This window comes from Gadus chalcogrammus, chromosome 19 (assembly GCF_026213295.1).
Source record: "Gadus chalcogrammus isolate NIFS_2021 chromosome 19, NIFS_Gcha_1.0, whole genome shotgun sequence".
In the NCBI taxonomy this organism is placed as follows: Eukaryota; Metazoa; Chordata; class Actinopteri; order Gadiformes; family Gadidae; genus Gadus; species Gadus chalcogrammus.
Genome location: NC_079430.1, coordinates 18,097,375 through 18,122,653, shown reverse-complemented (window position 1 = coordinate 18,122,653; position 25,279 = coordinate 18,097,375). Strand labels below are relative to the sequence as shown.

The 25,279-nt window shown below is 49.4% G+C and overlaps 1 protein-coding gene across 1 annotated transcript in view; it reads right to left on the bottom strand.

Moving 5' to 3' along the window:
- Positions 1–574: 574 nt before the first annotated feature.
- Positions 575–25,279, bottom strand: part of LOC130372891 (zinc finger protein 800-like) — a 35,916-nt gene continuing 11,211 nt past the window's right edge. Inside the window, exons 2-13 of the mRNA XM_056579052.1 lie at positions 23,596–23,715; positions 19,411–19,711; positions 16,772–16,867; positions 14,694–14,840; positions 12,527–12,677; positions 11,662–11,717; positions 11,453–11,619; positions 10,150–10,312; positions 9,231–9,703; positions 7,131–8,384; positions 6,382–6,522; positions 575–4,229 (exon numbers count right to left, since the gene is read on the bottom strand). Of these exons, the coding sequence (XP_056435027.1) occupies positions 6,394–6,522; positions 7,131–8,384; positions 9,231–9,703; positions 10,150–10,312; positions 11,453–11,619; positions 11,662–11,717; positions 12,527–12,677; positions 14,694–14,840; positions 16,772–16,867; positions 19,411–19,711; positions 23,596–23,646 (2,988 nt within the window). The 5' untranslated portion in view covers positions 23,647–23,715 and the 3' untranslated portion in view covers positions 575–4,229; positions 6,382–6,393. The remainder of the gene's footprint in view (positions 4,230–6,381; positions 6,523–7,130; positions 8,385–9,230; positions 9,704–10,149; positions 10,313–11,452; positions 11,620–11,661; positions 11,718–12,526; positions 12,678–14,693; positions 14,841–16,771; positions 16,868–19,410; positions 19,712–23,595; positions 23,716–25,279) is intronic.

Sequence of the window (25,279 nt, the reverse complement as noted above, 5' to 3'; positions counted from 1 at the left end):
CCCCCCCCCCCCCCCCCCCCCCCCCCTCTCCCCATCTCTCCCTCTCTCACACTCTCTACCCCCCCCCCCCCCCTCCACGCATTCACACAGGCCCATTCATAATTCCAGTGCGCTTGCTTGACCCCTATATGTTTCTGTTTATACGGTCAAATAATCAAATGCATTATCCACTAATCAGATTGATGGTTACTTTAGGGAAACAAAAGTCCCGGGTCTTTATCCTTAACTGCTCCACATTGTAATTAAGTCATCAGATTCACGCAGCAGACGTCACGCCCCGCCTCTTAATTGCCAGCGCCACGATCCAATTTAACTGCGTCTCGTGATCCTCCCCTCGTTGTAAAAACAGTTGCACCACGCTTGAATCAAATTAAATAAATGAACTGCATCGCCATCTGGTGTGAGATAACAGTTGGATAAGCGGGGGAGCAAAGTTAGAGATCGGGCAATTAAAAACAAACAACAAAAAAAGCCCGGGTGCGCTCTCTTGTGTCAACGCTACAAGACGTGCTTGACACGTTGTCCCGACCGCGACATGTTCCAGCTGCGCCGCCGTGGACGAGGTGAAGCAATGGCGCCATCGTGCGTCGTGAACGGAGAAAACAGTAGGAGGTGGTGGAGGGGTGGGGTTAACTTTGCAACCCTGCACTCAAAAGGCCATCGCGGTCCGCATGTGGGCCTCGACCCACCACAGGAACCACTGTTGTACAGGTTATAAAGTATGTATGACCATTAGTTGTGGTTAGTTTATGTGAAGACTGGTCATTCAGCCATCTCACCAAAAAGACACACGCCCGAGTGAATTTCTGATACCATTAAACAGAGAATGACATTTTAATTACAGAGGACCATGAAAGCTTAATATAACAGAGATAAGACGTCGTTGTGCATGAAGAACGTTTCAGACAAATCGGCATTAAATGCTTTTGAAAAGCAAAACTTTATTTATTTCAATAAGTGGCAGGTTTTACATTCTTGTCACAACTGAAAGGCTAACTCTTGTCGTATTGTGTGCCGGCGACGGACCCGGAGAATGTCTAGAAGCGGAATGACATGAGTAGAAACAGAAAGCAAGTCCAAACACAAATCCATGAGGTTTCATCTTCTGACAAAGTGCCACAATGCGCACGAAAGCAAAAAGAAAATTCCTCGTAAAGAACCAAATCATGAAATGTCAACGTGTGTGAAACGATGGAAAAACAACAGGGTCAGGCGGTCAGACGACGGGAACGTTTGTTTGAGGCCGACGAAGAAACCGACAACCATCCTAAGTGTCTGATCTACTGTACAAGGCTTCAAACACTGTATCCTCTCCTTCAGCAAATATACCTCTCTTCTTATACCATCTACACAAAAGGGACAAAGCAATCTACATCTGCGCCATTTGATATCCCACAACAAAAGCGGTTATTAAAAAATACATTTTGGTCATATATATATGCATCTATATATATCTATAGGGTTTCAGCTAATCCAGTTTCATGGCTTTCTCATTGAAGCGAGCCGACTGCCGATTCGGCTCTTCAGTGGGTTCATCAAAAGGTGGACCTTGATCTGCGCTGTGTTCTTCATCTCCACAACGTGCCAGTGTTTCTCAAAGACTACCATAGAGGACGTGCCCGTCGCCTCGCCAACGACCGACGCGCCCCGGATAACTTAAAAAAGACTCAACTGAACGCATGTCTGTGTATATGTATATATATATATATCTCGATACACGACGAGTCGGTGACAGAAATCATTTAGAGCGAGCGGAATCCCGTAAACGTAGGTTAAACACACTTATCTTTGACAGACAGACACACCGAATTTTTTCCGCGTAAACAGGGGAACCATTTCATGTAAGTTGCAGCATTCAAAAGGGAGGGGTTAAATAAGCGTCGACCCCCGAAGCGAAGCGAAGTTCATAGCCTAAACTAAACGTCGTTCCGTGGGACTAGTGACCGGATCCCAGTGATGGATTTTGACCTCCCCCACCGCCCCCAAAACGCCGCACACACCTCGACACACCACTGAGGCAACGAGTGTAGACAGTCGGCGCAGTAACTGTACATTCAAGTGTCGTGAGCGTGACCGCGCGGGGCTTACGGGGTTGTAAACCGACCCAGTGGTCGGTGGGAGGGTTTGAGGAACTGCTGGCTGTGGCACTATTAGTGTTAGCACGAGTGGAGCTGGAGGGAGGGAACGACAACAAACGGAGCAAATTGATGAATGACTGCTGAGTAAGGATTTCTCCAAACCCCCCCCCGCCCCCCCCAAAAAAAACTAAACCAAACGAAAGTTACAAAATGTTTAGTTTCCAGGCAAACGCCCTTTTTGTTTGGGTTGTGCAATGCACTGGAATTTTTTGCATTGCACTAACTTCTCCGCCGCGGAGCCCTTGGCACGCAGCCTCCGAACGCGCTGGGAGTGGAACCCCTTGCCCTGGCGTACAGTTAATGGCTTTCTCCCACATTGATGCTAACTGAGGAGCCAGCCGAAGGGCCACATGATGCAAGAGGTCGGACACGTTGAGTGATGTTTGATCATTGTGTGATCCCCGATCCCCCCCCCCCCTGACGTTGTGTTAAAAAACATCGCTACGGCCATTTAAACTAACCATTAAAAATGATAACCAAGTGGGAAATTGATTTTAAACTGAATTGATACTTAAAAAATCGAATAGAATTAAAAAAAGAGCAAATATTTCATCTACATCAGGGAAATTTAACTAATTTCATTGCACCTTAGTTAAGTGTGGTTTACTGTGCCTTTGAAAAAAAAAGGTATACTGACGATATTTCTGTCCGGCGGGATTTAGGCAATATGTTAACCATTGTACTATGGCCTTATCCATGTAATACGGACTGGGTTTACCTTACTTTAAAGGCGGTTTCAAACGTGTCCTCAAATACGTCCTAAACCAAGGACATCAGTGTTGGATGGGTCCTCAAAATGACACTTATGTTGTGTGTAAACTAAAAAGGAACAACAGCCCTGCATGGGTCCTCAAAATGAAACCAATGCTGTGGGAACTAAGGAGGGACAACAGAGATGCATGGGTCCCAAGAAAAGACCCATGAACAGTTCCTTAATAAAAAAAAAAGAGCCCATCTCTTGCATGGGTCTTCCAGAAGTACACCCATGTGGTGCGTTGGTCTGACGACACAACGCTGTGTTGGTCCGTAGAGGAACGCCAGTTTGGCGTGTATCCCTTTAAGATCACCAGTTTAGTGCGAGCCCTCAAAACAAACCCCGGCGTTGAACAGGGTTCCCAGCAGAAGGACGCCGGTATTGCAGACACCGGTGTTTAGTGGCCGGGACTGAACGGACAATTTATACAAATCAAAAAGAAGGTTGGCTTGAGTCCCGGATGTGGTTAAGTACTCGAATAGAACAAACAGTTGGAATCGTTTAGCGCTTCGCTCTGCCGAGAGAGCTTGGAACAGGCGAGGAGTCCAGATAGGTCGACTCCCACCCTGCCGAGGACACCTCCCGCATGGATCGGGACGTCTCTCCAAAAGCGTGAGGGTTCGGGAACATATGTTTTTCGAAGGAGGGCGACACCCACACAGGCTACAGTCTGTGTGAGCTCCTAACCCGTGATGATGTTCTTCAAGAGGTTGGGCTCACCGTTGGGGGAGACTCAATCGAAACAAAAATTAACCGAGCATCACCTCGGGAATAAGTATTAAAAAAAAAATAAAGAAAATCGATATTTTCGTTTCCGGGACGCAGCCAGGAAGCGACCATATGCATTTTCTTTTCTTTCTCTGTGCATTGTGTGTCACAATGTCCATATTGATATAATAACACGCACCAATATGCGTACTTGTGTCCTCCTCGGTTCCTCTATAGGGTTTAAAGACCATGTGTAGCAGTCGTAGAAGTAGAAGTAGTAGAAGTAGTAGTAGAAATCGGCTGTCTATATACGTTATCTATATATAATGTACTGCGGTGGTCCTCTGGGCGCAGGTCGCCGCCCAGAAAGCAGCTCGCCCACAGAGCCCGTGTGGACACCTCCCCACAGTTAGGGGGCGCCCCACACGTTCCAGTGGTCCTCCAGTTCCGGCTCCGTCCATCCAAAGGGAATGTGGACTGGGTTTGTGCATTTGGTCCTCCGGGATGAGTCCTGGTTCAGCCCCCTCCGTCCACTCTCTCCACTCACAGTTGTCTTAATTTCCTGCGCAGCGTCTCTTGGAACTCCTTCATTGTGATTTCTTAAATGGCTCGTTTTGTGATGTCACTTCCTGCCGGGAGAGAGAGAAAGAGAGACAGAGAGACAGAGAGACAGAGACAGAGACAGAGACAGAGACAGAGACAGAGACAGAGACAGAGACAGAGAGAGAGAGAAAGTGGAGGTGAGGAAGGAAGGAAAAAAACAAACAGAAACTGAAACTCTTTGATAAAGTGATGACTTGAAGACGCTCGCCTTGTCGGACGAGCACCACACGAGAACGTGTTAACACACAGAGAAAACTTGGCAACTATTCGCAGTTCTGAAGCTACAATTAACATTTTACAAATGCAATATCACTTACTAAATTATGATTATTGATCAATTATTAATACATTTTTGACATTCAAAGGAAGACTTCTTCCACTGTTTAAATTTTCAGTTGAACAGAACGCACAAATACAACAGAAATCTCCAAACATGAAATTGGATGAACAGAGAGCTGAACACAGAGAGCTGAACACAGAGAGCTGAACCCAAACAAAAGCAGAGAGCTGAACAGAGAACTGAACAGAGGTAAAGCAGAGAGCTGAACAGAGGTAAAGCAGAGAGCTGAACAGAGAACTGAACAGAGGTAAAGCAGAGAGCTGAACAGAGAGCTGAACAGAGGTAAAGCAGAGAGCTGAACAGAGGTACAGCAGAGAGCTGAACAGAGAGCTGAACAGAGGTAAAGCAGAGAGCTGAACAGAGAACTGAAGAGAGGTAAAGCAGAGAGCTGAACAGAGGTAAAGCAGAGAGCTGAACAGAGGTAAAGCAGAGAACTGAAGAGAGGTAAAGCAGAGAGCTGAACAGAGAACTGAACAGAGGTACAGCAGTGGGGGGACGAGGAGGGGAGCGCTATACAGTGTGGAGCAGCTGCTGGAAGAGACCACAGTGCAATTAGCACTCATGGAACGGATGGCGGCGTCTCCCGCGCACTCAGGGGACCAGCGGTAAAAATAGCACACGGACACACACTCGCACGCATTTACACACACTCGCACGCAGGCACACACACTCGCACGCAGGCACACACACTCGCACGCAGACACACACACTCGCACGCAGGCACACACACTCGCACGCAGGCACACACATTTGCAGGCACACACATTTGCAGGCACACACAATTACACACACACACACACACACACACACACACACACACACACACACACACACACACACACACACACACACACACACACACACACACACACACACACACACACACACACACACACACACAGTCTCAACACAAGACTGCTGCTGAAGAGTTACACAAACCATATTGACTCAAGAACACATACAGAAGGCAATGGTGGATATTTTCTCTCTCTCTCACTCACTCACACTCTTTAAGAACCTGTCTGGAAAGTGACGGAAATGAAAGATGGCGTTGGGAGGAGGAGAAAGAGAAATATTGTGTGTAATGAGGAAGATCAAGGAGGAAGTGGAGTGGTAAGAAAGATAAAATGAAAAAAGGACCAGAAACTTTAAGACACAAATATGAATAGAAAGAAGGAACCAAAGTCAGAGTGATATTTAGAGGGAGAGAAACACAGACAGTGAATCAGACAGCGAGAGAATCAGACAGTCAGCCAGCGAAAGAATCAGACAGACAGCGAGAGAATCAGACAGACAGTCAGCCAGCGAGAGAATCAGACAGACAGCGAGAGAATCAGACAGACAGTCAGCCAGCGAGAGAATCAGACAGACAGCGAGAGAATCAGTCAGCCAGCGAGAGAATCAGGCAGTCGGCGAGAGAATCAGACAGACAGTCAGCCAGCGAGAGAATCAGACAGACAGTGAGAGAATCAGTCAGCCAGCGAGAGAATCAGGCAGTCGGCGAGAGAATCAGACAGACAGTCAGCCAGCGAGAGAATCAGACAGACAGCGAGAGAATCAGACAGACAGACAGCGAGAGAATCAGACAGACAGCGAGAGAATCAGACAGACAGACAGCGAGAGAATCAGACAGACAGCGAGAGAATCAGACAGACAGACAGCGAGAGAATCAGACAGACAGTCAGCCAGCGAGAGAATCAGGCAGTCGGCGAGAGAATCAGACAGACAGACAGCGAGAGAATCAGGCAGTCGGCGAGAGAATCAGACAGACAGACAGCGAGAGAATGAGCCAGTCAGACGGACAGCGATGGTATCAGACAGGTGGGGCGAGGCCTCACCAGGTCCCGGGTTCAGCAGAGCAGGGACTTGGAGCGCGTGCTGACCCCCTTCCTCCGGTTCTCCGGCTGCCCCACGCTCGCCGCCCTGGTGGCCACGGCCGCCGCGTTACGGTGGCTGCGCTTGTGGCTCTCCAGGAACAGCTGGAGACACACACGCACACGCACACACACACACACACACACACACACACACACACACACACACACGTCACACACACACACACACACACACACACACACACACACACACACACACACACACACACACTTTAGTTTTTCGCCCCATACAATGTGATATTACAAGACATACTTTATCGATCTCAGATGGGAAATTCAACACTATAATATCGAACTATAACATATACATTAAAGTCATAATTGGTAAATTTGTGTGTTTGTTGACATTACACTGAGGAGAGAGTCACAACTCTGACGTAAATACACGTAACACCGTGCACGGGCTTAAAGGCTTAAAGCAAGAACGATTTGAGAGCCTGAAAAGTTGTGTACAATGCATTGAATAAAGTATTAATTTAATTTAAAACTGCTCCATGTCTGAAATCAGTCGTGGTGCCTGAGAACGTTAAGCCCCGTGGCTAGGCTGTTCAAAAAGGAACCGGGTCCGATCCCCGACGGCCGAGCCCCGTCGAGTCCCGTATCGAGGGGAACCGAACCTGAACCCCGACACCTAAGACGGGGATCCGGATCCACCCCCCCCCCCCCCCACCCCCCCATGTCGGCGAACGCACCTTTTTGGCGAAGGCGCGCCCGCACTGGTCGCAGGCGTGCAGCGAGAAGTTCTGCGTGACCTTGACCTCGGTGGAGGTCGAGCCCGTGCTGCCGCTCTCCGAGGGGGCGTCGTTGCTCCGGGAGGCGGAGCCGGTCGAGGAGGGGGCGTGGCCGTGGTCGGGATGGCCGCCCTTGTCGCTCTGGCGCGTCAGCGGCGGAGTGGACGGCCGCCGCTGCTGCTGCTGGCGGTCCTGGGTCCGCGTGACGGGCGGGGCCGGGGCGTACACCGGCGACGACGACAGATCCAGCTGCCTCCGGACGGGGGGCGGTGCCGCCGCCGACAGCTGGTCCTGCTTGCGGGTGACGGGCGGCGAGGGCGGGCGGGGCTGAGGCGCGGCGTTGGACGACGACGCCGAGGAGGACGACGCCGCGTGGCGCCCGTTGACGCCGCTCTTGCCGCCGGCCGCAGCAGCAGCTCCGCCCGGCCTCTTGGTGGTGTTGGTCAGCACCACCTCGGCGGGCCGCTTCACCGCCCGGCTCTCCAGCTTGGGGACGATCTTGGCGAGGTAGGCCGAGGGCTGCTTGTGCACCACCGTGACGTGGCGCAGCACGTCGCGCTTGCGCCGCGACTCGTAGCGGCACAGCGGGCAGCGGTAGAACTTGATGAAGATCTCGTTGCCGTCCGTGTGCAGCTCGATGTGCTTGGTGAGGTTCTGCCGCGAGCTGAACTGCCGCTTGCACAGCTTGCAGAACAGCTGCTTGAAGTCGAAGCCCACCGACAGCCGCGGCGCACGGCCCCCCTTGGCGCCGGCCACGGGGGGCTCGCGGCCGCCCGCCGGCGCCAAGGGGGAGGAGGAGGAGGAGTCGGCCGGGAAGGAGGGAGTCTCCTCCTCGTTCTTGACCCGCCCGCTGGCGGCGGAGGCGGCGGGGGCATCGCGGGGGTTCTTCTCGTGGCTGACGCCGGGGGGTGGGGTGGAACGGCTGCGTACTTTCTCCTCCTCCACCTGCGCTTCTTCCTCCTCCTCCTCCTCCTCTTCCTCCTCCTCCTCTTCGGCGGCCTCCTCCTCCTCCTCCTCTGCTTCCGCCTCCTCCTCCTCCTCTTCCTCCTCCTCCGAGCTCTCCCTGGCCTCCTCCTTCACGTGGACTCGGTTGGCGGTGGCGGGCGCGGCCGAGGTCTTGGCGTTGGCGCGCTGCGACCGCGTCAGCTTGGAGCCCCGGCTCTTCTTGAAGACCGACACCTTGTGGACGATGCGCATGTGCCTCTTCAGCATCACCTGGACGACACAAAGCACACGCACACGGTCACAAGCACGTCCAAACACAGGAATACACACAGGTCACATGGCTGAAAAAGTGCTGAAAGGGCTATTCAAATTTTTTGCGGATAGGACAAAAGCTAATGTCGTCACGTGGAGGAGAGCCGTTGTGGGACGGGTTCCGGGCTGGCTTAGCTCATGAGTTAGGGAATGTTACAGAGGTTGCTAGTTCGATCCCCGGCTCCTCCTTCTCCTCCTCCGATTTCCGAAGGTGTCCCAGAGTGAGGCACCCCACCCTAACTGTTCCCCGACGAGCCGGCTGTCGCCTTGCATCGTTGACTCCGCCGTCGGTGTGTCAATGACGTGTATGAACTGCTGCAAGTCGCTTTGGACAAAAGCGTCTGCTAAATGCCCTCAATGTAAATGTAGTGTCCTCGGTTCACACGCGGTGGGGCAGCAGCAGTCGGTGTGTGTATAGCTATTGTAAGTCGCTTTGGACGAAAGCGACCGCTAAGTCCCTGAATGTGAAATGTAAACAAGTGGTGGTGGTGAGTTAGGTCCCCCCCCTTCACTGTAAGCGTCTTTGGGTCATTGAAAAGCGCTATATAAATATAATGAATTATTATTATTATTATTAGTGCTGTCAGTTAAACGCGTTATTAACGGCGTTAACGCAAACCAATTTTTAACAATTAATGGGACAAAGAAATCAAGGGATATTTAGCATAGAAAAAAGATTTGCGATTAATCGCGATTAATCGTGAGTTGACTATGGCCTTAATGCGATTAATCGTGATTAAATATTTTAATCGCTTGACAGCACTACTTATTATTAAACGGGCGAGGCGTGCTGTACGTGCTGACCTGAGAGCTGTAGGTCTTCTTGCAGCGCATGCAGCGGCAGGACGAGATGCTGTACTGCTGGGTGGAAGCTGCCGCCGCCGCCGCCGCCTGCTGTTGCTGCTGCTTGTGGGCCTTCTGCGCCCTGGCCCGCGTCTGGTTGGGGGTCCGGGACCGGGCGTGGCTCTGAGCGGCGCCGGCGGTGGCGGTGCTGCTGCTGCTGGCGGCGGCGCCGGAGCTTTTAGGGTTCTGCGCGGCGGGCTTGGGGCTGGCGACGCGCGGCGGTGTCACGGCCGCGCCCGGCTTCCGGGGGGGCGTGTCCTCCAGGGAGAGGAGGTGGCCCGGCCGCGTGGCGTTCTCTGGCGTGATGAGGTCGCGGCGGAGCCCGCGGTGCACCTCGTCGAAGTGGCGCCGCACGTTGGCCTTGGTGGCGAAGTTCTTCTTGCACACGGGGCAGGACTTGGCGCCCACGGGCGAGGCCAGGGTCTTGGGGCGACCTGTCGGGGCGGGAAGGGGAGAAAACGTGGTTCCTTATTTTGTCGAGTGCCTGTGACGGAACGCCAGGGCGGTGGGAGAACTATTCGCCGTTGTCGTGGTAACACATGAAGGAAGCCTTTCAACCAGAAGCAGGGTCATCTGCTCAATTGTTTTACTTCCGAGGTCCAATAAAGTCACTCATTGTCATATAATTAGTCTCTCCTTGAAAAGTCTCGCGTTGATAAGTAACTCCTTAATTAGTCACTCCTTCATTAGAAAGAGATTATATGTATTTATCACATTCATAATAAGTTGTGATCCCTGAACACGGCGGTCACCGTCTAGTGTCCATTGCCCAAATCTGGGAACTGGGCACACAAGTCATCCTACTGATTGATGTCACTAACGGGTTACATTGGAAACGCCTGGGGGGGGGTTGTAGTGTGTGCAGCGGACGACCTCTGACCTTTGACCACGGAGACCAGGCTGAAGGGGATGGTGCGCGTCTCGGTGAACTTGCGCAGCTCCTCCAGCTTGCTCTGGTGCATCTTGCGGCAGTGGCGGCGGATGCTGCGGCGGGAGTTGAAGTCCTTGCCGCACAGACAGCAGGAGATGGTCACGTCCTCCACCTTTAGGGGGGGGGTGGGGGGAGAGGGGGGAGGGGGGAGGGGGGAGACGTTGTTGAGGAACGCACTCATTGAGGGAAGGATATTGCAAACGCGCACTCGCACTCCTAAAGCCGAACTACACAGTTAATTAAAAAGTAACCGCGTTGGTTTTTCTTGCTTTTCGAGGGAGAACGCACACGCCCTACTACACTGAGTTACTTTAAAAATACCTCTCTGCGTGTGTGTGTGTCTGTGTGTGTGTGTGTGTGTGTGTGTGTGTGTGTGTGTGTGTGTGTGTGTGTGTCTGTGTGTGTGTCTGTGTGTGTGTCTGTGTCTGTGTCTGTGCCTGTGCCTGTGCCTGTGTGTGTGCGTGTCTGTGTGTGTGTGTGTGTGTGTGTGTGTCTGTGTGTCAGCATCCTGGGTGACTCCCCAGAGGGCTGACTAAACCAAGGTTGCCACGCAACAAGCGGAGTCAGTCGACACCACAGCAACACAATTAGTTTGTAAACAACCGCAAACAAAGTAACACACTCGCCTGATTCTTATTTAGCTTTTACCCGAACGGTAACCAAAGTGAATTCAGATGCAGGTCATTAAGGAGCGGGTGGGGTTATGACGTCTTGCTCAAGGATACCTAGGCAGTGGCGGTCAGGGAATCCAACCCAGAACCTTTAGCCTGGTGGCTGAACACCCTCACTACCTCACACCGTCGGAAACTACTTTGGAAAACATTGTTGTTGTTTTTTAGATTTTGGAGCACATTATCATCGGGTCGTGTGTTTGGGTCTCAAGCTTGCGGTATGAAAGGAATGCTTTACATCGTGACACCGCTACGATCGCACAAATGATTCCCAAAGTGCCAGAGGACAGGGTGTGCCGCACAAGAGCTCCCGGATTGTGCGTTATTTTAAGAAATGTCCTTAATCGATCATCGATTAAAATTAACGATAAATTATCAATTTGCCTTGGTGGCTCCGTTCTCACACTATGCAACACGACCTCCTTATGATTGAGAAAAATGTCCCATGGTCGACAAAACTCGTAACGCTCAATGATCGATCATCGATTAATCATGCCCGTCCCTATCCCGGATCCCGGGTCCAGGTCGGGCTCTCCCGGGTCCAGGTCGGGCTCTCCCGGCCAGGTCTTGGTCTCACCCACCCCACTGTGGGAGCTGTCCTCGTCGGCCGCTGGGGGCGGGTCCTCCCTTGCCGCCTTCGGCGCGTCCTTCTCGGGCTCCGCTCTCCTCTTGGGGGCCGCGGGGGGTCCCGGGGACTGCTTGCCGCTGCGGCTCTCGGGCTCACAGGTCTGTTGCTCCTCCTCCTCCTCCTCCTCCTCTTCCTCCTCCATCTCTTCTTCCTCCTCCTCCTCCTCCTCCTCCTCCTCGGGCTGCTCGCCCACCCATGAGCCCGGGTTGTGTCGGCTGCTGTGGGCGGAGACGGACAGAGGGAGTGTCACGAGGGACAGGCGGTGTGCTGGTGCGGTGCTGCCCCCTAGTGGCGGCACAGGGCAGCTCAGATGACCGGTCACAATTGTGGGTCGAAGCAGAGTTTCTTTTTAATAAAAGTAGATACCAAAGAACTGCTTAAGACGTGAGGGCAGCCACGCCTTCACGTCTGCTATTGCATAAAGATGGTCTGATGATATGATATCAGGGAATGTCAGACCTAGGGAAAGTACTACACACACATCCATTTTTATATTATTATTTATATAACATTGGGTCAGTTTGCAGATGCTTTCCTGCAGACATAAGTCATTAAAAAGCAGTTAGGAGTCAGGGCATCTTGTTCAGTATTCAACTATACCTACAGATAGACCGCAAAGGTTGGGAATCGAACCCAGTATCTTTCGTCTTTGAGTCGAACACACTACGGCGATAACGCTATCCGACTGCACTGGGCTAATGTTAACTGTGTGTGTGCGAGTGAGTGAATGTGAGTGAGTGAGTGAATGTGAGTGAGTGAGTGAGTGAGTGAGTGAGTGAGTGAGTGAGTGAGTGAGTGAGTGAGTGAATGTGAATGTGAGTGAGTGAACGTGAGTGAGTGAGTGAGTGAGTGAGTGAGTGAGTGAGTGAGTGAGTGAGTGAGTGAGTGAGTGAGTGAGTGAGTGAGTGAGTGAGTGAGTGAGTGAGTGAGTGAGTGAGTGAGTGAGTGAGTGAGTGAGTGAGTGAGTGAGTGAGTGAGTGAGTGAGTGAGTGAGTGAGTGAGTGAGTCTGTGCGGGCGTGCGTGTACCAGGCCAGCTCCTCCTCGGTGGTGAGGTACTGGAACACGGCCTTGGTGGTGGTCCCGATGGGCTCCAGGCGGACCACCTGGTCGGGATGCTCCTTCCTGGGGTACAGGGCCTGGACCAGCTCCTTCACCGCCACGCTGTGCCCGTCGTCGCCTGCAGGGGGCGCCAGGGGCAACAGTCAGGGTTCAAGGGGATTTCAATGCTGAAGAATATTCCTTCTTTATTCTTCTAGTTTTTTTTTACACCAGTTCAGATTCATAAAAATCTACTAACTTTAAGAAACACAACAAATAAAACAGTATGATAAATTAATTAATCAATAAATAAATAAATAAATAAATCAAAAGACGATCTGAACCCAATATTTTGGAGCTGAACAATAAAACAAAAAAAAGGGAAAAAATAACAATATCGAGTCAGCTTTATCATTAACAAACTAAATCACCAGTTAAAAGATACTAAAATAAGCAATTGACTGGCCGACGATAAATCTTTATTTCTCATTCCCCCGTGAAGACGAATCAAGCAATTCGTCTAACGAACAAACACAGTGCTCCTTTCGAGGCTTTGAGTGATGGATTTCCATCGGTGAGGAATTACGGCCCTGATGCGTGAACGGCTTGAAATATTCTCCCGAAATTAACGCATATTGCTGCACAAAAACCCGATAGAAGATTAAAGTCGTAAATACAGTATAAAGTGGACGGATGGCTTATTGTGGTGGAAGTGGTCTGGTTTAAAAGCAGAGACCACTCAGGAGAAACAGGTGCGGTTACAGAGTTATGAATACAGAGAAGAGAGAGACAGAAAGAGGATGATAGAGACAGTCTGCAGTCTCTCTACCACGACTCCCACTGCTCTCTCCATTAATCACAGAGGAGAGACCAGAGGTGCGAGAGGGACTGCGAGACGGAAGGGAGAGAGAGGGAGGCAGAGAACGAGAGAGAGGGGGGAGGCAGAGAAGGGAGAGACGAGGACGTAGAGAAGGGGGAGAGAGAGGGACGCAGAGAGGGATGGTAGGAGTACGTAGAGAGCGGAGAGAGAGGAACGGAGATCGAGAGAAAGAGAGGGAGGCAGAGAAGGGAGAGACGAGGACGCAGGGAAGGGGAGAGAGAGACGAGGACGTAGGGACGCACGCACAGGAGAAGAGAGAAGAGTCAATTAATAAGCGAGGACGCGGTGGTGAAGACCTCCCTGCACCTCCGGGAGAGAGAGGGCGAGGCGCGCGCGGGAGAGACGTGCCTAATGAGACCGGATCAAAGACGGACGGAGAGGGATCAAAGTCCATCTCCTCACTGAGAGGAGAGAGGAGAGAGGGGAGAGGAGAGAAGAGAGAAGAGAGAAGAGAGAGGAGAGAGAGGGGAGAGAGGAGGGAGGAGGGAGGAGGGAGAGGAGAGAGGAGGGAGAGGAGAGAGAGGAGAGAGGAGAGAGGGGAGAGAGAGAGGGGAGAGAGGAGAGAGGAGAGAGGAGAGAGGAGGGAGAGGAGAGAGGGGAGAGGAGAGAAGAGAGAGGAGGGAGAGGAGAGAGGAGAGAGAGGAGGGAGGAGGAAGAGGAGAGAGGAGAGAGGAGAGAGGAGGGAGAGGAGAGAGGAGGAGGCTCTCCTACCCCCCGGTGTGGAACACAAGGACGGAGGGAAGAGGTTGCCGACGAGAGCAGAGGCCGGGGGTGTGACGCTGTGAGAGGCACGAGGAGGAGGTAGAGAGAGAACGAGACGGAAACGACAGGCCTGTAAAACCCAGGGCCCCCTTAGGAACGGGGAATTAGATTATGGTTGTGCGAGTGTACATCGTGCGTGTTTGTGTGTACATAACGTGTGTTTCGTTGATGCGACGTACACCCAAGCGTGAGATGTTTTCTTGTGTGATGCACGCGCTAGAGGGGCGTGTATGTGTGTGTCTCAGCGTGTGTGTGTGTGTCTGCGTCTCAGTGTTTGTGCGTCTGTGTGTGTGTGAGAGTCTCGGTTTGTGTGTGAGTCTGAGCGTACACACCTTCATTACAGTCTCATACATATGCATGTGCTTACACCTAGTCATAAAAACTGCATTCCCGCCTTGCGGTTGTTGCATTTGCGTTTATGTATGTTTCTGTAAATCAATCAAAACGTTGTGTACTCGTGCTCGTTTGCATATGCCTGTGCGCGTGTGCGTACGTGTGTGTGTGTGGACTGACCATCTGCGTCGGGCGGCTGGCTGCTGATGCAGTAGTACTCTCTGTGCGTGATGAGGTTGGGCAGTCCCCTGAAGAGGCTGCGGCAGAGTTTGCACTCAAAGATGGTGTCCACCTCCCTCAATAGCATCTGCTTCAGCTCACTGGTACCTGACAACAGCAGACACAAACGGCAGCGGTTAGGGTTTATCCACACACACACACACACACACACACACACACACACACACACACACACACACACACACACACACACACACACACACACACACACACACACACACACACACACACACACACACACACACACACACACACACACACACACACACACAAATCTGAAGATTTATTCAATTAACTGCAATTTTCTCATTAAAAATGATCAATTATCCCGCCTTGACATGTAATTGAGAACCAATTTGATGATATCGCCTCAAACTGTAAAAAAAATCATGTCCCATTATCCAACACAGACCAACGATAAGCATCACAATTAAACAAGCCCTTAAAGAGACACACGCACAGTAAAAACACAAACCCATAGTGTAAACATCAATCACTGTAATTAACACCTTTTCACCTATCGTCGCCGCCGTTGGAACGTGTAAACTGCCCGGCGACGGGGGAACAGGGGATGTGACTGGAGTCAACATCAGCATCATCGTTATCGTCCGGTTTATTGTTAATAAGGCCGGCGTACTCATCAGCCGCTACCGCCGCTGGGAGAGAGGCTCATTTAAATGACGCTGTGGAGTGAGTGACTGGCTGACTCACTGTAAGTGGCTGGCGCTCGCCTCCCCACCGCTTACTCACACAAACCGCGCGCTGCCGCTGGTGTTTTGTGCCCGGTCTGTCGTGCTCAGAGAGGCTATACTTCCTCTGGCTGTGACTCACAGAGCACAGTACGCGTGACGATGGACAAGGAGCATGTTACACGCACGCGCACGCACAACCATGTTACACACGCGAGCACGGAACACACTGGTTAAGGAGAGGAGTTCAGCATTGCTGTGGTGCATGCAAAGCCAGTAGGGCTGGCCCGAAATATTAGAATATTCGATCGGAAAATCAGTATTCAAAGCTTAAATCAGTATTCGGAGCTTCACAATCAACTGTGACTGGCTTGCTGCAGAGCGTGAGCGTCTTGGGAATACCCGGTCAATATAATGGATATAATATGGACACATAAGACAATCAATATTCGGTATTTGTTATGGATTTATTGTACAAATTCCCTGAAAAGATGCACGTTCCAGGATGAATTGAAAAGCTCCCGTAAGGGCTGAGATGGCAGAGGACAGCTGATTTGGAACGGAACGACAGCTGTTCGCTTCAACGGGGAAAAACTAAGGAACTCCAACATACTTGGGACTAATTAACGTTCAAAAGCTATTACATCTTCAACAAAATATGCAGATACTGTCAAAATCGGCTCCAGGGAGTATATAGGGATTAATAATGTTTTTTTTTATGGTGTGTTTTTCTGGAACGAGTATTCGAATATTCGCTCGGAAAAACCAACGAGTATTCGAAGCCTGAAAAATGGTATTCGGGCCAGCCCTAAAAGCCAGTTGGCACTCTGTTTCCGGTTGGCATTGTGCTTTCAGTGGGGTAGCAACACACACCCTTTCTTCAGTGTCGGACCAGTGGTACAGGTCGTAGCGGTAGTTCAGTAGTACAAAGTTTGATGTTTTTGTTCAGCCACGCGGTGGGGACGACCCACTGCCGGTGCCCCTGCTAGGGGGTAACTAGGAAAGGCAGCTGGCTCAGCGCGTCGTCGCATTGATCACAGACACACACACACACACGGAGAGTGAGTCCAAAGTGCCCATGAAAGTGTGCACGCTGACACACACACACACACACACACTTCTCCCTTGTAGAGATTTGAAAACAACAACACCTGGACAGCTTGTCGCTGCAAGAATACACGAGTGTGTTGCGCGTGGACACACACACACACACACACACACACACACACACACACACACACACACACACACACACACACACACACACACACACACACACACACACACACACACACACACACACACACACACACACACACACACACACACCTGATTGGAAGCATTCAATGATCTGCTGGATGCCGGACTTGGAGGTCTGCAGGGGCTTCTGCAGTAGAGGAGGGTCTCCCGGCTCGATACAGTGACCTGGAGAGGGACGGGGGTGAGGGGGAGACGGAGGGGGTGAGGGAAGGGAGAGACGGAGGGAGGCAGAGGGGGAGAGGGAAGGGAGGGACAGAGGGAGATGATTTAAATCACATCACACATTGTGCTATACAAACGGTAGCATCGAGGGCAGCTCATCAGATGATGAATGACCCGCTGCCCGCACAGCAGCTGGTCGACGGGGGGGCAGGTAACACGGACCACAGGGACATCGCTGCAGACCCCCGGGGGGGCAGGCATTCGGGGCCGGGGCCGACTGTGAGTCTCTCTCTCCCTCTCCCTCTCCCTCTCTCTCTCTCTCTCTCTCTCTCTCTCTCATTAAAAACAGGTAACACACAAACGTGAACGCGTGTGCACGCACACACTGGATATATTCCCCCAGAGTTCAGAATTTAATCGCCTACCCCACAACCATTGACCAATCGGTGTGGGTGTCACATGACTGAACGGTTTTCGTACCTCTTGCGCCCTCTTGTGGTACATTTGATTTAGCAGGCGTAGGGTTAAGCGTTGGTCCTGCATCATGTGGGCCTGTGAGGCACTTGAGAGTAACTGGGATTGACGACGACAAAATTAACTCTATTGATTTTGTAAAATTGAGAAACCAAAAACATGGCGGCAGCTTGGACAAAAGGAGGTAATCGGTAGTTTCATCAAAGCAGAATTCAAACAACTCCCTCAGGACAGCACTGCTAACCTCAGTTAAAATAAACCAGAGTTAAAATAAACCAGGTTCAAAATTAACCTCAGCAATCATAAGACAGAGTTAAAATAAACCAGTAAAAATAAACCTGATTTAAAACAAACCAGAATTAAAATAACCTCATCTTACATAAACCAGAGTGAAAATATTTTAAATAAAATTTTGATTTTATTCCCTCCTTTATTCGATTTTAAATAAACCCTTAAGTTAAATCAAACCCTTTACTTTGCCCAGCTGTTGAACCACCTCCACAGCGCTGACTGTTTGTCCCGTTTGTATTTTAAGTTGCTTCCCCGTCCCGGGAGTGACGGGCGTACGAGGGGGGGAACGGGTCGGGGGTGCTAACCGGCCCGGCCAGCGGAGGCACCGCCGGATGAAAGCCCTGGCCCCGCGCCATTAAAGCCACGCTCAAACGAGCCAGCACAAAACGCTCACACCGGCCGACACACATCAGAGAGAACGAGAACGAGAACGAGAGAGAGAGAGAGAGAGAGAGAGAGAGAGAGAGAGAGAGAGAGAGAGAGAGAGAGAGAGAGAGAGAGAGAGGAGATGTAGGGAGACGTACACAAACAGCAATAGAGGATGAAAAGGTTAAAGAGAAACAGAGCGAGAAAGGACAGAATTGTTTCTTATTTCTAGTATTTTATCAATTTTTGCCGTTGCTGTCTTTCATTGAATTCACTTTACACTGCTCAGGCAACTGCTGTAGGATATAATTGATAGCGAGACAGAGACAACAACAGAACGATATAGAGTGAGACACACACACACACACACACACACACACACACACACACACACACACACACACACACACACACACACACACACACACACACACACACACACACACACACACACACACACACACACACACACACACACACACACTCTCCCGCCCTCCACCACTGCATAATCCCCAGGGCAGGTCAACAACCCCGACGACCTCGCCCCCGCCCCTCCCCCGACGGGTCAAAGAGCAGCCAATCAGGAGACTCGCTCCACACAAACAACCGCCTCCCGGCCCCGCCGACACAGCCCTGGTCCTGGGCTAGCGCCGAGGAGGCACGTAGCATTCAGTGGGTCCATGGGAAGTTCCAGCACGTGTGTGAGAGAGGAACGCGCGTGTGTGTGTGTGCGTGTGCGTCTGTTAGCGTACACGTAATGCATTGTGAGAACCCGACCCCAAGTGGTAACCCACTGTGCGTGTGTGTGCTGGCGATATTAAATGCAATACGGTATAGGTTGAGCTCAGCCACATTGATAACAGGTGGGGTCAGTCTCTGTATCTGTGTCTCTGTATAGAGGGGGTTAGAACCTGCAACCTTTCATTGAACGCTTTAGTATGTCGCTTTACATCGACGAAGGCCGAGACTTCAGGGCTGGGTGGAAACGTTGAACGAGTGAATGGATTGTTTGGTTCCTTTGGGTCATCTTGCCATGGTGGCTCTCCAGCAGCACCTTTTGTCCGATTACCTTTGGAAGTTCACCCAATAGTGATGTACATGCATCCCCGCTGAAGGTGGATATAGTATGTGGCGATCCAAGGAACGCCGTCTCACGCTAAAGCTAGTTTCAACCGTCATATTGTGATCAAACATCTTCTGTACACGATAACCGTATTTTACTCTTAATAATCATCCTTAAAAAAATGTGGATTGGATCCTTCATAAGATATTTATATTTCAAAAAACGAAAAGATATTACTTAAAATGAAACCCTAAACCCTTGAGAATGGTGTCCTCAAGATTGAGTGAAACCAGCTGATGTCCAACCAGGTGAAAATGGACCAAACCACCAGAAGACAATTGAGCAGGGGTACCTGGAGTGTGACTGCAGGGGTCCTGGCTGTCTTGAAGCCTCTCCTCTGTCTGGCAGCTCTGGTCTTTGGTGGCGAGGCCAGGGCCATCCTGGGGCTGTAGTGGGGGGATAGGCTTCCAGAGGGCCTTGGTCTGCCCAGAACAGTCCCCCTTCTCGGGGTTCCCCTCTGGACTGCATTCCTGCGCTTGGCTCTCAGGGGAGGCCGCAACCGGAGCCTGGGCCTTGGGCTGGGGCGGGTCCGTGGAGGGGGATCCTCTCTTGGGCTTCTCCTCCTCTAGCTCTGCATCCATCCGACCAGAAGTCTGACAGACAAATGATAAAACATTATTCATTTCAATCAAACCACAATGTGTACATAGGTTGAGAAATAGCATGTTGTACAGACGTGATGCACAACACACAACAATGGATGAATATTGGAAGGATTCCTGGCATTTTTGTGACCTATAAAACAGCAACAAAAGCCAGGCTTAACATAGCATACTAGCGCTCGGGAGAAAAGGTTCAGTCGGGACTACGATCTCTTTGCATGAGATAATGTGGGGATCGAAAGGTGTTAAAAACGCATCGCAAACGCCCGTCAGTGAGAGGTAAACAGACGCAGGATGAGACATCTTCGTCAGATAGAAGTGCTTCGCTGGAGTCGAGGGAGCCTACCAGTCATGAGAGCTCTGATGTGAAATACAGCGGTGTGTTCTGCCTGTATACATTATAAACAATACAATAATTAATGCACCTCAAAAAAATAGGTCTCTCACATTGTAGAATATGTAGCACCAATAGGTCTCTCCCCTTGTAGAATATGTAGCACCTAATGCAATCACCTTTTCGTGTCTCGCACCATGCGTGCAGAGTCTAGAGTTTCCGAGCCCTTGATTAGTAATTTTTTGCTTGGTCCTATAATTACATAATTAAGAAGGAAAATGCGCTGGCATTATTATCATAGGCTAGCTTATCTTTCAAGGTAGCCTGACTAAACAATGTAGGCCTTTTCTTTTGTAAGCCTCAAATTAAAAACACTTCAGCAGTTGTGTCTGGGGAATAAGAAGTACTTAACTTGGTAAAGTTAATTAATCACGTGACTTACAGGTCTGATCCTAACTTGATAAATACATCCTCTGAATGCAATACTTAGTTTGATATTAAACCGATGTCTGTCACTATAATGTCGTAATTAGCCATGTATTATGAAAAAAGAAATGAGCCACTCAAATAAAAGTGATAATAAGAAAATAATTACTACATCACACTACTCACAAATAATATAAAATATTGAAGCACACCATGCTCAAATTAAAAACGGATCCGTGCACATGATGCGATCTGTGTGTGTCTGTCATGCCTTTAGGCATGTCTACAGAGGGGCCACATTAACCTTGAGACACACACACACACACACACACACACACACACACACACACGGTTCCCTTACAAATAATTAATATTTAAATTTATTCAAAATTCATTTGTTTGCTTTGCAGAACAGAATTATGTAATTTACTTATTGCACAACATGTCAATAACATTTTATGACCATATTAAACCAGGCTAAAACATGCGTCATTTGCTGGTATTTTGCTGCTAATTTAGACATCGGACTGACAGACCTTAGTGAAGTGTCAAGCTCTGTCTTGTATTTGCAAGATGGATCAATGTATTTATCAAGACACACAGGCCTCAGTCAACTTAACTACAAGTCATACAATGTAGCCTAATAGGGCCACCAAGTTTAGAAGACATCACACAAGAAGGCCTACATTGTTTAGAAGGAAATAAGGTACAACATAATAATGGCACAAACAGCCTTAACCCTTTGTATCTCATAATTTCCCTGAGTGCACACAAAGGCCTTGGTATAAGGAGGAATGTAAGGAAAATCAATACCAGCAATCTAGTGTGAAATAATGTCAGACGTCCAGTCTTTAGAACAACCCTTATCTGAAAGAAGTTGTTTTCAGAAAAGCCTTTTTGTTTTGCATGCAAATAGTGTCAAACTAAAATCAATGCAGTTCCCTTCTATTTAAACCTTCATTAACCATAATTTTAAAATATAGAAGGAAACCTAAAGATCAAGCTGTTGAGAACTCTAGCCATGCTATGCATGCAGGCTATGACTCACACGCTATTTTATTCAGTTTTAGGCCTGTACAGCATATTGTACAATTTGAGAGACATATTTTATATATTTAGTATGGGCCTAGTTAATTTAATATATTGATATATACAGACAGAACAGACTTGTATTTCACATTGGTGCCATCGTGACAGATCTTCTTCCCTTCAAGCTCACTTCTATTCACATCGGCGTCTATTAATATTCAAATTTAGGATCTTCATTTGAAGGGCCGAACCCACACCAACCTCAATTACCCTGTCAAGAGTGTGTCTGTGGCCATCTACATGTCTGCATGTTATTTTATGCTATGGATGCCTCTCTCCATCACATTCCCTCCCTCTCCCTCCCTCCCTCTCTCTCTCACACACACATCTTGTTCTCAACCCCCAGTCCTGATGTCTCAGCGTCCTTGACTTTAGTGAATCAATTCACCTCCCTCTCTCCGGCACAATATAGTTCATCATACTGTGATAATGGCAACTTCGGACAGCAAGTCAAAGTGCACGTGAAAGTGTGCACGCTCACACACCATCCTTGTCAAGATGTTAAAACAATCAGGGACACCTAGACAGCTTGTTGCCGCAGAAATAAACAAGGGAAAATCTCACATACACAGACACACACACACACACACACACACAAATCCTTGCGTCACAGCATGTGAATGCACCCCTACAGACACATGTTAGCATCTGTCAAGGGTCAGACACGTGGTCTGTGTTTCCTGTTTTGTGTTAATGTCAAACGAACGAGGGCGGGGGGTGACACACAGTGCACTGACAAGGTTAATGGAGGAAGGAAGGGGAGCATGTAATGGGTGATGCCTGTACACTGGTCCACCCACACACACACACACACACACCCACCAACACCCACACACACACTGATCTAAAACGAGAGCGGGAGAGAGCCTGGGTATATAGCACAAACAAACATCATTGATCCTGCTATTCTAAGATCAAATGATAAAAAGCCATTTCAGGACCATTTCTGAAACCCTGCCGCTCTGACTCTCAGTCTCCATCATGGATGATTGTAAGAAGGGAAAATATTGACTACAGTTCGTTCGCCGGCTCCTCTGACTAATGAGATCTGGACACAGACATCACAAAGCAGCTCCTCACCCAGACTAAATCCAGAGTGGTGGGGAGGCCCTGACCCATCAGTACATCAACGTGATCAGAAGAATAGACGGTTGGAGCACCACCAGCAATTGCTTTACGGTAAATAAATGGTGGTGCCAACTATTTAAAAAACGACAAAACCATTGACAAACAGAGTGATGGAGTCATAACTCTTCCTAATCCCGTTATTAAAATGACATAATGACAACAGCAGGTCTCGGAGGGGGAATTAACCTTTAAACAATAAAACTGAACTTCCCCCTGGTCCCCTGCTGGTAACATTAACCAAACTATAGTCCAGCCTGGTCTAACAGATGGGGGTGGGAGGAGGAGGAGGGGGCAGGCAGCACAGGTGACAAAGGAACAGGACTTCAGCGGTCGACAGGCATGCAGAGATGGGAGTTGTTCTACATCGAGCCGGATCCGAAATAAACGCCTGCCACAGGCGCATCGACTGGACCCTTTGCAGGCAAACCAAATCTGGGCTTGCATATTCGAACCACAGATTAACCCGGTGCATTATTCCACTCTGGCTGTTATGAAGACACTTTCTTGGGGTCGGCTTAGCTCAGGAGGTAGCGGTAGAGAGACTTGTGATCTGAAGGTTGCTAGTTCGTTCCCCGGCTCCTTGAGGTGTCCCTGAGCGAGACGCCTCACCCTGACTGCTCTCGACGAGCCGGCTGTCGCCTTGCATGGTTCACTCTGCCGTCGTGTGTGAATGTGTCACTGTGCATGAACGGTTGCGAGTCGCTTTGGATAAAAGCGTCTGATAAATGCCCTTGAAAAAAATACAAAATAAATGCAATTCTGAAAGTTAATGTTGGACCCTAGACGTGATGGATGGGGGGATGGCGGGGTTAAGGTAGGTGAGCAGATGGACTGAGCGCGGTGTGACGGTGGAGAGATGGGACACAGGGAAACATCCGGTAGCGAGTGGCGGCCGTACCTGTCTGCGCAGACAGAGGGAGCTCTTCCTGCTGTGCTGGGCCTTCACCATCTCGCCGGGTGAGGGACAGACACACACACTCTCCTGCGCTGCGGTGCGGCGGGCGCTCACAGCCGTCACCTGCAACAACACCGGTTGTCAACAACAACAACAACAACAACCACGAAGGCGTCCAATGGGAACGCGGCGGAGGAGATGAGGATACCGGTGCATGAGGGATGGATGGGCGATGGGCGTTTAAAGAGACTGCTGTGGCGATACCGGGTGTCGGCGGGGTAGGAACAACCTTTAGCCTATAGCTAATGCTAATGCTACGACGCTATTCCAAAGGTTAGCCGCCGTGTTTTCACTCATTTGAAAGATCGCTTAAACCCGGCGTGTTAAATAGTGCTTTAAAGGTCCTCATTTGATATTATTCTGCCACTTAAAATTATCTTTGATTTGATTGATATTCTTTAATTAATTTTTTTTTAACCGTTTCTATTTTTTTATTATGTTTGACTCTGGTTTATTATGACTTAGTAAATTGTCGGTAGGTATATTGAAGAGTACAATATTTATATAAGTTGTAATTGTTGTTTTGACTCAGTGAAGCTTGATTTTAAGGTGAAATGTTGAATGAAAATGATGGCAAACAAAGGAAAACATTTGCACCAGGAAGAAAAGAAAAGCTGAAACTGAGCCTGGTTCTGTGCCAGCAGATGATGTGTTCTGACAGCTAGGCGTCATAAACGGGGAAAACCACACAGAGATGGATTACACGCAAAGCTTGAAAGCAATAGCACAGAGTACAAAAACAAGTTATGGGATCAGCAAGTAGTTTTCAACCAAAAATGATTAAGTAAGAACCCAGGAAGATCTGAACAACAAGCACTCCAGAAAAGTTTTTCATTCAAACAGTAGTAAAAAAAAGAAATCCCTCAATTGAGCAAAAATTATTTGTGCTTATTAGCTTAAGTGTTCAGAACAGCAGGTCCAACCGACAAAGCGTAGCGATTTCATACAAACTAGCATGTAAGCAAAGCCAATAGACGGAGATTTAAACCCAAATACAGGAAACGGCCCATTCCCAGTAACATTATTTTGAAATAAATAGTAGGTAGGTCACTCAAGCACCCAGTATTTACTATTGCAAATAAAAAAAAAAGAAATAAAAATATTGTAAATTCCACTTCCACTATACACAGATGGGTCTGTTTCACTCGATACAGGATTCTGATGGCCCTGAATGGACGAGACGTGGAGGTGATGGTGTCCGGTACCGCCACCAGGTGGCAGCACTGCGGTCACTCGGCTGCATCACCTGCAGCTACAGCATGCGGTGGATTGGAGGAGAGTATATGAGAATCTCTGCAGGGGTGCCAGGGTCTTCTATCCCACCAGCATTCACTACAACACAGCTAATCGGGGAAGCAATCTCAAGCTTTATAAATCACACGGGGTGGAGAGAACGAATGCAGTTTAAAGTGGGGAAGTAGCCAACTTACCCACGAGTTCAACTGACACGTACCCTAATTTGGAGGAATTAGTTTCCCGGTCTTTGGCTGTAAATTCTACTTTTTAAAGGTTTGTTTTAAACCGCGTACAAAGCACAAAGTGCCAGGCGTGAATTACTGTCCAAATATGTGGTCAAGGTCAATATTACTACAACTGCTTACACTGATTAATGTATAAACTAGCATAT